Source organism: Sciurus vulgaris, assembly GCF_902686455.1.
Source record: "Sciurus vulgaris genome assembly, chromosome: 16".
NCBI lineage: Eukaryota > Metazoa > Chordata > Mammalia > Rodentia > Sciuridae > Sciurus > Sciurus vulgaris.
Window position 1 is genome coordinate 52811311 of NC_136477.1, and position 14981 is coordinate 52826291.

The 14981-nt window shown below is 53.4% G+C and overlaps 1 protein-coding gene across 3 annotated transcripts; it reads left to right on the forward strand.

Moving 5' to 3' along the window:
• Positions 1-267: 267 nt before the first annotated feature.
• ITIH4 (inter-alpha-trypsin inhibitor heavy chain 4) lies at positions 268-14492 on the forward strand. Of its 3 annotated transcripts, XM_079115691.1 has the most exons (23): positions 268-391; positions 1678-1838; positions 3459-3563; positions 3693-3855; positions 3957-4067; positions 4592-4720; positions 5373-5489; positions 5736-5904; positions 5984-6109; positions 6284-6465; positions 6549-6734; positions 7820-7959; positions 8198-8352; positions 8842-8892; positions 9022-9063; positions 9285-9428; positions 10244-10306; positions 10527-10553; positions 10640-10756; positions 11838-12012; positions 13480-13634; positions 13757-13853; positions 14314-14492. In XM_079115691.1, the coding sequence occupies exons 1-23, from the start codon at positions 302-304 to the stop codon at positions 14381-14383; spliced, it is 2775 nt and encodes a 924-aa protein (XP_078971817.1). In that variant the 5' UTR covers positions 268-301; the 3' UTR covers positions 14384-14492. The 3 variants fall into 3 exon arrangements, with proteins under 3 accessions (XP_078971817.1, XP_078971818.1, XP_078971819.1); XM_079115692.1 differs by lacking the exon at positions 9022-9063; XM_079115693.1 differs by lacking the exons at positions 8842-8892; positions 9022-9063.
• Positions 14493-14981: the final 489 nt, after the last annotated feature.

Sequence of the window (14981 nt, forward strand, 5' to 3'; positions counted from 1 at the left end):
AAAAAAAAAAAAAAAAAAAAAAAAAAGGAGAGAGAGAGAGAGAAGAAAAAAAGGAGCACCAATACCCAACTCCAACCTGAGCCTCCAACCTGAGCCTTTCCTCAGGATATGTTCCTGCCCCCAGCCAAAGTTCACTGGACATTGGTCATTTGCCTGCTTATCTGAGACCTCTGGGGGTTTTGGCTTATGGATCCCAATTTCCCAGAACCTGCCCCCGCAGGGGCGGAGCAATAAGCAGTTACTAATTTATTTCCCATTGGCGCTCAGGTTCATAAGCAGCCTGGCAGGCACTGGAGTCAAAATGAAGGTCCCAGTTCCTGTCCCCATCTGTAGCATCATGCTGGTCTTGCCTTTGCTGCTGGCTGTCCTCCAGACTGTCACGGCCCAAAAGGTAACTGGTCTCCATGGGTGCCTGGGGGTGAGGGAGGGATGTGTGTGAGCTGGGGAAAGAAACAACACATCTGGGAAGTGGGAGAGAACCTCTGAACATGCAGGCATTTAAGTAGGAGTGCGGGCCAGTGTGTGCAAAGAAACGGTGCTGCCCGTCCACCAGCTCTACCCCCAGGGCCTATGTTACCCCCCATACTTAATAGAGAGGATGATCCTATTATTTCCATTTTACAGATGAGGGACTATGGCTTAACCAGTTGCTCTTAGGGAGTGGCAGTGGAGCAGGGTAGGTAGGGATGCCGCTTTATAAGCCCAGCTCTTCCTTTCCCTGGCTGAATGGCCCTCTGGGAAGTTATTTATGCTTTCCACCTCCATTTCCTCATCTGTAAAACAGGGTAATAACAGATTCTATTCGGATGATTTTGGTGAAAACAGTTCTAATAGCTATAAAGTATTCCACACAGGGCTAGGCACAAAGCTAACAAGCTGTAAATAAACCGCCCGGCATCTCTGTGCTAAACCGCATGCGTGTACAGCCGTATGCAGCTGAGCAGCACTGGCGTGTACGTGAGCATGGTACACACAGGGAAGTGTGAGGTTCTGCCTGTGTGCACATGTGTCATTTCTTGGACTCCCACAGATCTCAGGGCAAAGAGTATATGCTACTCCAACTTCTCTGGGCCCCATGACATCTTGTGCTCTGTGAGGAGAGGTGGGGCAACTGAGAAGGGTCTGCTGCAAGGAAGACAGTCACAAAGAGGAAGGTTCCCACCTCTTAAGAGACAGGACCCTCATCTCCCGTTCCCATGGTTGCCTGGTAGAAGCTTAGCATTGCTCAGCTTTCATGGAGGTCACAGTCACCAGAAATCAAAGAGCAGGTTCACTGCCCTTTCACTGGGCAGAGCTCAGCCTGGACACAAGGTTCCTGACCCTGCCATGGCCCTAGTACAATCCCTTTCCAGACACAGGCTTGGGACCCTGCACCTGCGTGCCTGCAGTTCCCTCTGGGTGCTGTAGGTCCCCACAGAACAAGGTGGATGTGACACCTGGCCATGATGCTGTGGGGTGAGGAATAAAGCATGTCGCTACCTCTTATTTTACATGCATGTTCATATGTGAAGTCTCTCCCTGAGTTTGACCTGAGGCCTGGTCAGAAGGCTGGTTACGTTGAGAGCAGAGGTTGGACTGAGGTCAGGGTCAAGGCCTCCTCTCAAAGAGAATGCAAAGAGTGTTGCCCAAACGGGTGGCACCGAAATGCTCTGACTTACTTTCCCTTTGCTGGTGCAGAATGGCATCCACGTCTACAGCCTCACGGTGGACTCCAGGGTCTCTTCTCGATTTGCTCATACGGTCATCACCAGCCGGGTGGTGAACAGGGCTGATGAGGCACAGGAGGCCATCTTTGACATGGAGCTGCCCAAGAAAGCCTTCATCACCAACTTCTCCATGTAGGTGCCTTCCTGTTCTCCCTGCCCTGCAACTCGGCATTGCTACTCCATCTCCTCTCCGCCCTGTGACATCTTCTTCCAGAAGCCAGCCACACCAGGATATGCGTACTCCACCTACGGACCTCACAGGGGACAGGGGCTTTGCTGAGGAGCTCATTGTCCCCAGAGATGATCTGTCTCTCCTGCCATCCAGCCTTCCTCTTGAAGTGCTGCCCGGGTGACAGGCAGAGGGCCCTGGCCTCTTTGTATCTTTGCCTTTGAAGAATGCAAGCTTGGGGCATCCTGAGGCCAGAATCAGGCAGGAGGGAGTCACTAAAAGCAGATGGCAGAATAGAGAGAACTTCCTTACCCCAGGGCTGCTTACCATGGAGAGTCACCTTGAGGAGGGGGACTGCAGAAAGCTGTCTGCTGTACCACCTCAGGAGAGGTCTGGGGTTCCTCTAGAGGGTTGGTGACAGTCCTCACTTTGTCCTCTGCTCTCCTCCCCACCCTTCCCAACACAGTTTTGCAATGTTTGCTAAGTTCAGCCAAACTTCTCTCTGTCCCCAACCTCTGAGTGAGGCAGTGACTGAGGACAGGTGAGAGGCTGCTCCCAGAGAGAACGGGAGCTGGGCAGAGCAGAGAGGGGGAGGGGCGGGATCTCAGTGGTAGGCTCCTCCCCCTCCCTGCCTATCCAGTCCTCCGCAGCAGCCCCCACCTCCTGTGCCAGTCCCCAATCATGAGCCAAGGCCATCACATCAGTTGAGAGCCCAGGATTGGTACCCCCTCTCTGGGCCCAGACCTTGCGGCTGCATTTGATAGGGAAGAGCAGGGTTCCCTGCTCCCTGACCTGGCCAGGAGGAGCCAGGTTCCCCACTCCCCAGTCCCACCCTGGCCCAGAGCTACATCAGAAGCAGGAAATGCAGGGAGGAGGATGCCAGCTCCATGCACCCAGCTGCCCTGCCCCTATGGGTCCCCCACACTCCCACCCTCTTTCACTGCCCCCAGATGGAACAGGCATAGATTTACTTGATGTGTCCTTACTGGTACTTCTGGAGTTCTCATTTTCCTTTCAGAAAAATAGCCATTAGGATCACATCCACACCCCCAGTCACTCACCACTGGTCCAAAGCCTACTTCCAGAGATGCTAGGCTCCCTCCAGAGTGCCTGCCCTGAGTGGAAGAAAGGAGGGGACAGTGCAGGGCAAGGGGTCAGAGCCTACAGGCTCATGTCTTCTTCCTGCTCTGTCTTGGCCATGTGGCCAGACACAGGCCTAGGCACAGGTGCAGCTCAGAAAACTCTTGCTGGTGATTGACAGGTTCCTCTGAGAAGGGAACAGTCCTCGAGGTGGAAGGGGCAAGTTGGAAGGTGGGGCCAGACTGGCAGGGTGAAGAGAGGCAGCCTCCTCTGTGTCCTCCCCTGTCCCTTCAATCAAATGCATCTTTACTAATACTGTGCAGGCTTGGGGTGGGTGGAGTCCTCACCCAGCATCCTACACAAGGTCTTGAACGCAGTAGGTACATAATAAATGGCAGGTGGTTCAGGCAAAAGCAAGATCACTGTGTCAAGAAGCCCCTAGCAGGGCCTAGAGAGGTCCCCTCCCACCAGCCTCTTGACAGCTCCCATTCCCTTCCCCTAAGGATCATCGATGGTGTGACCTACCCAGGGAACATCAAGGAGAAGGCTGCAGCCCAGGAGCAGTACAGCGCAGCTGTGGCCAGAGGAGAGAGCGCCGGCCTGGTCAAGTGAGCTGGGATGTGGGGAGCCATAATAGGGAGGGGAACCATCAGCAGAGGCCTTCAACCTTGCCTCCAGCTCCAGCAGCCTTACCCCCAGTGGACTGGAGGGGCAGACCTAATGGCCTCCTTCCCCAGGGCCACTGGGAGAAAGACGGAGCGGTTCCAGGTGTCAGTCAATGTGGCTCCTGCTGCTAAGGTCACCTTCGAGCTGGTGTACGAGGAGCTGCTTAAGCGGCGTCTGGGAGTGTATGAGCTTCTGCTCAAAGTGCGGCCCCAGCAGCTGGTGAAGCACCTGCAGGTACCTGTACTGCCTCTTCCCAGGACTCTTCCTGCATGGCCCTGCCCTTGGCCTCTTCTTAGGCTCCCAGCTGACCGAGCGACCCATATCTTCCCTTCCAGATGGACATTCACATCTTCGAGCCTCAGGGCATCCGCTTCCTGGAGACAGAAAGCACCTTCATGACCAACGAGCTGGCAGATGCCCTCACTGTCTCCCAGAATGAGACCAAGGTGGGCCTGTCATGACCAGCAGGGTGAAGGGACCCAGGTGCCTGCCTTCAGTCCAGCCCTATGAGCTGGATCCTCAGAGTGCAGGACAGATGGGCAGATTTCCTGAGCTGGAAGGTCCTCTAAGATCTGTGTCCATGCTGCTGCTGGGCAGACAGAGGAGAAGGCAAGGCCTAGAGAAGGATGGACATTGTTGGAGCCCCAAGATTTGTGGGACATGGACTTGGAGTCTACAGTGTAGACCGGTGGAAGAGCCCTGGGACCAAGCAGAGAGGAATTGATAGCTAGATCACTCACATCTGAGCCCAGCCTCTGCTTGCCTAGCTCCAGAAACAGGGCATTCCTCACACACACCACCCCTGGATGAAGCAGACCGTCAGCAGCCCAACTTGAGAGAAAGGCCCCTAGAATATCCATCCAAGACTGCATCCTGGAAGTCTGACTTCCCTACGAGCCCACAGAGGTGGAGGGTATTGTCGGCATGGTCGTGCCTTTCCTCCCAACTTCAACCCAGGTTATTCCTCCAGGCTCATATCCTGTTCAAGCCAACACTGTCCCAGCAGCAAAAGTCTTCAGGTCAGCAGGACAAGGCCCTGGATGGCAACTTCATTGTCCGCTATGACGTGAACCGAACCCTCTCTGGAGGCTCCATTCAGGTGAGTGGACTCCTAGAAAGAACAGGGCAATCTGGAAGTCCATCCACCCTCAAAAGCCACAGCTCACTTGTTCTAGAATAATGACCCCTTCTTATTTGTATGCCTAAGGGGTTGGTACAGACAGAAAACAGGCAGTTTGGTTGTGTTGTCCCTCAAACCATTCCCTTTCAGGAACAGAAAATGTTTATCTCTCTGAAGAGCTGCTTTATGTGGTTTCCCTCTTTGCCTTTGCTGCCAGGAAGCTCAGAGCTGTTTTGTGCTCAATTATGGCAGTTTGTTTCACGCAAACTTCTAGCATCATTATGCTTCCCCTTTACTTCCTAGTTTTGAAATCTTTCCTCTTTTCATGGTTGTCAGGTTTATTATATTTTAAACTTTCAGCATACTGTAAGCTGCCTCAAATACCAAAACAAATAGGAAACAAAGTTGCAGGGCAGGGAAAGTTCTGGTGGGCTGTGCAGAAGCAGGGAAGGCTTCTGCAAGACAGGGTGCGCCTTGGAAGATGGCAAGGATTTTGGGAGGCTAGAGGTGGGATGGAGATGGGGGCATGGAACAAGGAGAACAAACCCCAAGGTTTGGGATGAAGAGGCTGGTCAGGGGCAGGGCAGGACCACAGCTCTGATCAACTGGGTGCTTCTCCCTCCGGCCTCAGATTGAGAATGGCTACTTCGTGCACTACTTTGCTCCTGAGGGTCTGGCCACAATGCCCAAAAATGTCGTCTTTGTCATTGACAAGAGCGGCTCCATGAGTGGTAGGAAAATTGAACAGGTCAGTCCTATGGGCCCCGGCAGGGCCCCAGAAGCTCCCAGTCCCCTCATGTCATCAGCCCTGGTCCAACGGGCAGACCCTACCTGCTCCATCACTCTGGTGGGGAGCTTCCCGGGCCAAGGGTGGCTCTGGTGTGGGGCAGCCTCTCCCTGCAGACCCTACACCGTGTCCCCACTCCAGAACCAGTCCTGGAGGCCAGCCCAAGGGTGCTGAGCCCCCCACCTTGTCTCCTCTTCCCCTGGTCAGACCCGGGAAGCCCTCATCAAGATCCTAAGTGACCTCAGCCCCAAAGACCAGTTCAACCTCATCACCTTCAGCAGTGAAACAACCCAGTGGAAGCCATCGCTGGTGCCAGCCTCTCCGGAGAACGTGAACAAGGCCAAGAGCTATGCCGCCGGAATCCAGGCAGCAGGCGGTGAGTGCCTCTGCAGGCCTGCAGGCCAGGGGCCTCATGGGTACCCAGCTGGGAGCCACCTTGAGTGTGTGCCCTTCAGGGACCAACATCAATGATGCGATGCTGATGGCGGTGAATCTGCTGGAGAGTAACAACCAGGCCGAACTGCTGCCCGAAGGGAGCATCTCCTTCATCATGCTGCTCACTGATGGCGACCCCACCGTGGGTGAGGGCACTGCTGGTCTTTCTGGGAAGCTATGCAGGGAAAGCAGCTGGGGCTATACCCAGGCTTGCTGTGGAATCTGGTGCAGGAAGGGGGCTCACTGAGGAGCCTCTAGCTCTAAGGTTCCATTGAGCAAATTGCTATTTTCTCATTGTTTTCCCAAACCCATGGGTCCAGGGGAGACCAATCCCACAAGCATCCAAAAGAATGTTCGCGAAGCCATAGGTGGCCAGTACAGCCTCTTCTGCCTGGGCTTTGGCTTTGACGTCAGCTATGCCTTCCTGGAGAAGCTGGCACTAGACAACGGTGGCCTGGCTCGGCGCATCTATGAGGACTCAGACTCTGCCCTGCAGCTCCAGGTGCCAGGGCGCCCCGGGTGGGCTGCAGAGAGCCAGGCAGATACAGCCTGGGCCTTTGTGACACACCTCCCCTAATCCTGTAGGACTTCTACCAGGAGGTATCCAACCCAATGCTGACAACGGTGGCCTTCCAGTACCCAAGCAATGCTGTGGAAGAGGTCACGCAGGACAACTTCCGTCTGCTCTTCAAGGGCTCAGAGATGGTGGTGGCTGGCAAGCTCCGAGATAAGAGCCCTGACGTGCTGTCAGCTAGAGTCAGTGGGAAGATGGTGAGGATGGTAGCCACGTCTTCCTGAAGGGGAGGGACAGCGGGGGCAGCCTTTATCTTTGCAGCCGGAGGGACTGGATCAAATCCCAGGTCTGCCAAGCTCCAGTTGATGGACCTTGAGTGAGCATCCATGGGCCCTGAGCCTCAGGTTTCCCCTCTGCCTCCTAGGAATGAAACCAGCCCCTGCCACACAGGTTCATTAGACAACATAGATTCTCATGAGAGCACCATGCTGTGCCTGGCACAGATGGGCCCTCAGCACTCTGTGCTACGCCACCTCACCATTCTTCAGAGTACAAGGTGACATCAGGGATTCCTTCCTAATTGCCATTCCCTCCAGTCCTCATGACAACAGTCTGATGGTGCAGTTGGCCAGGGAGAGACACTCCCATTTCACAGATGAACAGACTGACAGACTGAACCTTCCTGGTTTTTTTCTCATCTTTAGGGTAAGGGTAGGCTGTGTCTGAGTACCTTTTTTTTTTTTTTTTTTTTTTTTTTTGTCACTGGGGAGTGAACCCAGGGGTGCTTAACCACTGAGCAACATCCCCAGCCCTATTTTGTATTTTATTTAGAGACAGGGTCTCCTGAGTTGCTTAGGGCCTTGCTAAGATGCTGAGGCTGGCTTTGAACTCATGATCCTCCTCCCTTAGCCTCCTGAGCTGCTGGGATTGCCCACCACGCCCCGCTGGGGACCATTTCTGTTTCACACTGCATACTGCATTTGCAAATCCTTCCCACTGCTGTGTCAACACTGGGCTGGGGTTTGGTTCTAATCCTCATTACCTTTTCCCCCCAAAAGTCAGCTGACTTGGGTTCCTGGCTTATCACCTGCTTTGCTGCGCTGGGGCAGGGGGTTACCTTTTATCTCCACCTTCTTCTCACCCTTGGAGGCTCTGTGACAGGGACCCTCGCACTCCTAAATTCCCTCCTTACTTTCCCTTCAGAGGAAATGAGGCCCTTATGGCCAACGAACTGGACCTGCCCCAGTTCCATCAGGCCTCGCACAGAAGAGCACTGAAGTACGGGGCAGGTGCAGACAGCAGGCCCTCACTGCTCCTGCCCTGGTGGGGCCCCTCTTTCCAGTACATGCAGAACATCACCTTCCAAACTGAGTCCAACGTGGCCAAGCAGGAGGAGGAGTTCCAGAGCCCCAAGTACATCTTCCACAACTTCATGGAGAGACTCTGGGCATACCTGACTATCCAGCAGCAGCTGGAGCAGATGTGAGTGCTCCTGACCACTGGAGGCCTCTGAGGCAGGCCACACACAGCATCGGCACTCCCTAAGCCTTTGGTGATGAGGCAGGCACAACTGACCTGGGGCATCTCCGAGGTGGGGAGAGGGGTATCATGTCCGAGCTCCACAGACTCCCAAGGGGAACCCCCAGAAAGGCACCAATGGGAGGGGGAATCAGTCCAGGCATCGAGGGACTCCCTGAACTCTGACATCCTCAAACTACAGGGTTTCAGCGTCAGAAGCTGACTCACAGGCCTTCAAGACCCGAGCTCTGAATTTGTCACTCAAATACAACTTTGTCACTCCTCTCACCTCTATGGTGATCACCAAACCTGAAGGCCAAGAACAGTCTCAAGTTGCTGAGAAGCCTGTGGAAGATGGTGAGTGTAAGACCTGCATCCCAGCCTCGTAGGTAGCAGAGCATCCTCCCCCGCCTCTCCCCTGTGTCCCAGCCAAGACCCCACCCCTGCCATCCACAGAAGACTCCCAGGAATCCAGAGAGACCCATCCCATTTCACTGATGAGGAAACTGGGGCCAGGTCTCCTTGGTTCCTAGATTCATTTCACCTATGTCCTTCTGGGGTTAGGAAGCAAGTTTAAACATAAGCTCTTCAGATTGATCACAACCACCATGACAGTCTCCCCCTCTTTCTGTCTCCCTCTGTGGTTGTATGTTTTATCCAGATATTAGACATGGGAACATCAATGCAGGAGGTAAGGGCTAGTATGCCCAAAGACTGGCCTGGGCAGGGTCCACTGACACAACAAAGGCCCACTCTACCAGGAGTGGTGGTATCTGGCCACGCACATTCAACTGGGGCCCCAGAAAGTGGATCCAAGGAGTAAACCCAGGTCTCAATGACTTCCAGGCCACCATCTTTCCAGACCCGGTATAGGAAACCGATTGTTCAGAATAACAGGTAGCAAAGGCGGAGGGGGTGAGGGAGGGGAGAACCCCTGAATCATGAGTCCAGCCATAGACTGGGCTCTGCCCCTGGCTATGGAGGGAGGTTGCCTTGCCTGGCTTAAGCTCGGGTGTGTCTGAATAGGAAGCAGCTCTGGATATTTCAGAAGACGATTCAGTAAGCCAGGTAGTTTGGAGGGGGGTTACTGCCTGGGGGAGGCATGACCTTCTGGGGGAGGAGTTCCAACATTGATTATCTCCCAACCCTTGGGAGAATCTCCCCAGGGTGGCCAGATGTACAGAGAAGGGAGCCCACCTGCCCTCTACCCAGCCCACTCCTGGCATGCAGTCCCTGAGCCCGAATGACACTAGGAGTAGACTACACGTGCCATTTTTTTTTTTCCAAAGCAATAGTTCACAACGCCCCACCGATATTTGATGTTGGAGTTGCTGGCTCCCCCGACATATTGGGACAACAAGGACCACCTGGGGATCCTCATGATTTTCCTTCTTATTCCTTCCGGTTACGGAGCTCAGGGGACTCAGCATTCTGTAAGCCACTTTCTGAACCTTGGAGAGCCTCGGTTTCCCTAAGATGGTCATAGTGGGGTGAGAGAAACAGAAGCCAGATAAGGGGAGCTGGGCATGTAAGTGGTGGCCAAGTCAATCTAGGATCTCTCCAGAGGGAGGGTCAGGGGTAGGCCATCGTTGGGAGCATGGCCTCTCTTGAAGAGCTGCCCTTGCCTGCCCAGTTCTTGACCAGCCACCCTTGCCTGTCCTTAGCATTTCATCTCCTCCCGTATCTGCTGTCCTGCTCTTTCCTCTGTCCCTAGTTCGTCAGGTCACAATCCTTGACAGAGTAGCCTCTCATGCTCCTTGATCAGAAGGGATTCAGGGCCCCAAAAGAAGCAGGGACTGGCTGAGAGGGCTCATGGTGGGGCTCTTTGTAGCCTGGTTGCCAATACTCTCTCTCCTGAGGCCCGTCTTCTCCCCACCAGCTATGAACATCAGGCATCCCATCCCTGAAACAGAACTTTATATGTCCTTTGTTCTCACTGGATAGAATTCCCTACTCATGATGGAAACTTCTAGGAAGGGGAGGCTTCCTCCATTCCCAAAGCCAACAGTGGTCCCTTGTGCTGTTTCTGATGCCAAAATGTGGACTCAGAAGCAGCCACAAACCAAGGTGGACTTCCTCAACATCTTCCCTAACACTGTGCCCTGCTAGGCTAGGTCTAGGTGGACAGAGTCCACTGGGGCTTGGTGGGTAGCCGTTGGCAGGCATGCCCATGGGCCTGGAGACTGCTCCCAGTCCTGACCTCTACTCCTTCTGTTCCTCAATGTCCATGCACTGATGACCACTTCAGCGCCACCAGTGGTCTTGGAGCCTCGTCAAGTTGAGTTGTATGATACGGAAACACAAAACAAAGGTACCCCCAGGCCAGGGCCCCTGGAGCAGCTTCTTGTCCTAACTGGGAAACCCTGGGAAGGGAGAGCTCTTGGGGCACTCTGTGAACTTGTCATGGGATTCCATGTTGAAGTGGAGAGGGAGTCCTGGCCACATTTGTCTTCTACTCTACCCTGTGACACTCCCCCACCCCGGGGAGGGGCTGCTTGAACCCACACCTTTTTTCTTTTTTCTTCTTTTAGCACGAATCATTACAGAACCAACCTCAGGTAAGATGCCAGCTCTCCCAGTACCCCTCCCATCTTTGCCCCCTTGACCTCTCCCCACCTCAGGAACTGTGCTCTGGTTGTCCCAGCCTCCATCCAGGCTTCTCCTGTCCTCCTGACACTGCCTGGGCCCAGCAACGACACGCTATGTGTGGACATCAAGCACTCCCAGGGACCCATGAACCTGCTGTCAGACCCTGACCAAGGTGAGAGGTGCACTCCCAGTCACCTACCCAGAGAGACCCAGGCGCCACTCTTGTCCACTCACCACCTGCCCATGGAGACACACACATACGTACACATGCCCTGTGCCCTGACACAGGCACTCACTCCCAGAGTCACCAAAGGCCTTGCACTGGACACCTCTGCAGGTCTGGATGGCCTGGGCACAATATGGGCAGTGCTCAGAACTCAGGGGAGGAGGCCAGAGCTACCAGGGTGTCAAGGAGCTATACAGGGTCACCTAGGAGTGATGTTCCAGATGTAGGAATCCGTGTCTGCAGAGCACAAAGCAGCCTCTCTCTATGGGACCCTGGTGGGGGGAGGAGGCAGGTCCACCCCTACCCTGGAAGGGCCTCGTTGCTGCAGCTGAAGTTGCAGGCAGACATGGGACACACGCCACTTGGGGATGCTCAGAGAGCCATAGCTCCTGTGTTCCTCCCAGGACCACATGGTCTCCTGCTTCATCACCCAGGCCCAGGTGTCTGTGTGCTCCGTGGAGGCAGGGAGCCCAGTTTTCCATCCTACCCGTGGCACGCAGCCATCTCAGGGCCAAACACACTCCAGAGGTCTGTGGAAAGTGTATAGACATGAGATAAGATACCCGCTTCTCAGAAGTCTTACTGAAGCCAGGCACTGTGGCGCACGCCTGTAATCCCAGCAACTCAGGAGGCCAAGGCCGGAGGATCGAGAGTTCAAAGCCAGCCTCATCACTTAGCACATCACTAAGCAACTCAATGAGACTCTATCTCTAAATAAAATATTTTTAAAAAGGTCTGAGGATATGGCTCAGTAGTTAACTGCCCTGGGTTCAATTCCCAGTACAAAAAAAAAAAAAAAAAAAAAATCTTACCGAGAGTGACTATCACCAAGGGCTTCGGGACCCTTCCAAAACAATGTGAGACTAACGTGTGAGTGGAAAGATGGTGGAAAGTGGGCCAACAGGATGAAGGGATGCTGAGGAGAACGGGTGACCCGACAGTTCCTGGTGGGGACATTGTTAAGGAAGACTCTGTTCTGGCCAATGCTCGAGCCCTGGCTTTCACCTCTTGGATTCGATTTCCTTAGGGATTGAGGTGAATGGCCAGTATGATACAAAGAAGGCTGGGTTCCACTGGATCAAGGTGACCTTCAAGAATCCCCAGGTGCAGGTCCTCGCATCCCCTGAACATGTGGTTGTGACTCGGAACCAAAGGAACTCTGCGTACAAGTGGAAGGAGACGTTATTTTTGGTGTTGCCTGGGTAAGTCCCAGGCTGGGGTATCTGGGGAATGACCTTTCATACCACATGGGCTCATGATGGTGCCTACCAGTGGCCTGAGTCCACAGACCTGTGAATGGAGTGGTTGGACATGAGACTTCTGCAGTGGGCTGCACTCACAGCAGAGATGCACAGCGCCCTGCTCCAAATCCCTGTATCTCTGGAAGAACCAAGGAATTGTCCTGGGGACCTGGACACACCTATCCCAGGTCACTGTCCCATGCAGAAAGCAGTATAGTTTGGAGCTAGCTCTGCAGCTAATCCTGTGTGACCCTGCATAGGCCACTTAGCCCCTCTGAACCTCAGTTTCCTCACTGATACCTGGAGACGGTCATCCTAGTCCTAAGTCAGGGGCTGGAGGAAGCCAATGAGAGGATGTACTTGGGGAATGTGCACCATCAGATGGGACAGTGTCCTTTTGGCCCAACGAAGGGTGGCAATCCCTATCTGTTGAGGTCATGATGATAAATCCTGAGATATAAGTGGGCACTGTCCACCTGGGTCACATACTAGGCAGCTGGGAGCTAATGGAGGCAGGTGGGACTTCTTCTGAGAGGCATGGGTGCTCTATCATGGGCCTTCCAGAACAGTCCTCTAGCTCTGCAAGTCCTGAGGGACGTTGGAGAGAGGCCAACGACCCTGGTTCTCTGTGAGTTGTGTCCTCTGAACCCCAGGCCAATGCCATAGCCCATCTTTTCCCAGGTAGAGAAAACCCTGCCCATTAGCCAGGCATGGTGGTGCACGTCTGTAATCCCTCCTTGCCTCAGCGGCTCAGGAGGCTGAAGCAGGAGGATCACAAATTCAAAGCCAGCCTCAGCAATTTAGTGAGGCCCTGAGTAACTCAATGCAGACCCTGTCTCTAAATAAAATATTAAAAAGGACTGAGGATGTGGCTCAGTGGTTAAGTGCTACTGACTTCAATGCCTGGTACTAAAACAAAAACAAACAAAAAGCTACAATTATGATTAAGCACCAATTTTCTCCAAAAGAAAGAGGCACCAACCATAAACAGAGGGGACAGAGTAGGTGTATCAGAGAAATCCCCTGGGAACTGGGGTTGTAGTTCACAGGTAGAGCACCTACCTAGCCTGTGCAAGACCCTGGGTTTGATCCTCAGTAAGGAAAAGAAAAAAAGAATTAAGAGAAAACCCCTAAATCTTATAAAATGAATTCATGAAAAACCAAATTTAAGCAAACCAAAAGGAAGGCACCCATTATCTTATAAATAATGCCAAGGAAACTGGATGTCATTGAGCTAATTTTGGTCCTATTTTACTAATGAGGACACTGAAGCCCAGAAGATTTAAGGGACCCCGCACCCCCAGCAGCGTAGGACCACACTCTGACTTCCTAGATAGGAGGGATGCTCCGGCCCCCTCCCTACCTGCCTGCTGAGGCTCCATGTAGGTATTTCTTCCTTCCTGCTCAGGATTCTGGGTTTCTCCACAGCCTAAAGATGACCATGGACAAGACGGGGCTCTTGCTACTCAGTGACCCAGACAAAGTCACCATCGGCCTGTTGTCCTTGGATGACCCTGGGAAGGGGCTCCTGCTCCTTCTGCGGGACACCGACCATTTCTCCAGCCACGTCAACGGGACCCTCGGTACTCTACCCACATCCTTAGGACATCCTCAGAAACCACCTCTGCCAAACAGGCAGTGGCCCTTGCTGTGTTTCCCAGGCTCTCTGTCGTTAGCTGTCACTCATCTGCCCTTTATATCTCAGGCCAGTTTTACCAGGATGTGTCGTGGGAGATGACAGAAGTGGCAGACGACAGCCAACGGACACTGAGGGTTCAGGAAAAGGACTTCTCTGTCACCAGGTGACTCAGCACAAGCAGGCCACTGAGCCTGACAGGGTTGGGTGGGGACCAGGAAGCTGGGACCTGGGCTCTGCATAACCTCACTCCTGTCCTTGTCTAGGAACTGAAAACAGTTGAAAGGTTGATAGTGTAGATAGGTCTGAATCAGCTGACCCCACAAAGGATGATCCATCAGACCCACAGAAAGTACACCAGCCCCAAGACTTGTTGGGGTACTAGGATTCTCCATGTCCTTGCGACCAACTCTCAGAGCCCAGGACTATGGAGACCACACACACTGGGTCTCTTGGGTAACCTTTTGGGTGACCGGGCCTTGACCTGTGTGCAAGAGCATCCTAAAGGGACTCTGGAATTGCCCACCCTCTATGCTCCTGTCCCCACCTGTCCCCCTCTATTTCCACCACACCTGAGACTTGTTGTTCACCTGTCTGTCCATCTTTTTGTCATCTACCCATTCCAGAAAGCTCAAGATGGATTACCAAGAGGGGCTCCCAGGCACAGAGATTTCTTGCTGGTCTGTGGAGCTGTAGTTCTGATTGAAGAACCCTGTACTCTCCTGCTGCAGGGCCACCTGTGGGGTCTGGATCATGATGCAAAGGGGGATTCCTACTGGCTTCAAATAAAGAAAGGTGGTGTAAACCCAGAGAATGGTGTCTCTCATTCCAAGTGGCCAAATCCCAGGGCCTCATCTCCCATCCTGGACAGTTCACCTCAAAGAACGTTAAAATCTTCCACCGTTGGCCCTCAAGGGCCTGTGGCCACTGAGGTCCATGGAAAGCTTTCAGCCCTGTTCCATCATTTTGCAGAAAAGGAAATTAAGACTGTACCACTCATTAAAAATGTCGGCCCAGTGTTCAGTGAGGGACCTAGAGCTGGAGAACCTAGACCTATGAAGGGTGGAAACCAGTTTTGATTTTAAAAAAAGGCATGAACTGGGTCGACTTGCTCTTTCTAGGCCAACTCCCAAATTCTCCCCGTGAGTTTCGGGATTCTTTGCAATGGAATTTGCTTTACACTAGTCAATTTTCACTCCTGGGTTCAGGAACAGGCCTGTTTGCTCCCCACCTGGTAAAGAAGCTAGCACTAGAACGTAAAGGGACAGCCGAGGGTTAGCAGCCTCTCTTCTCG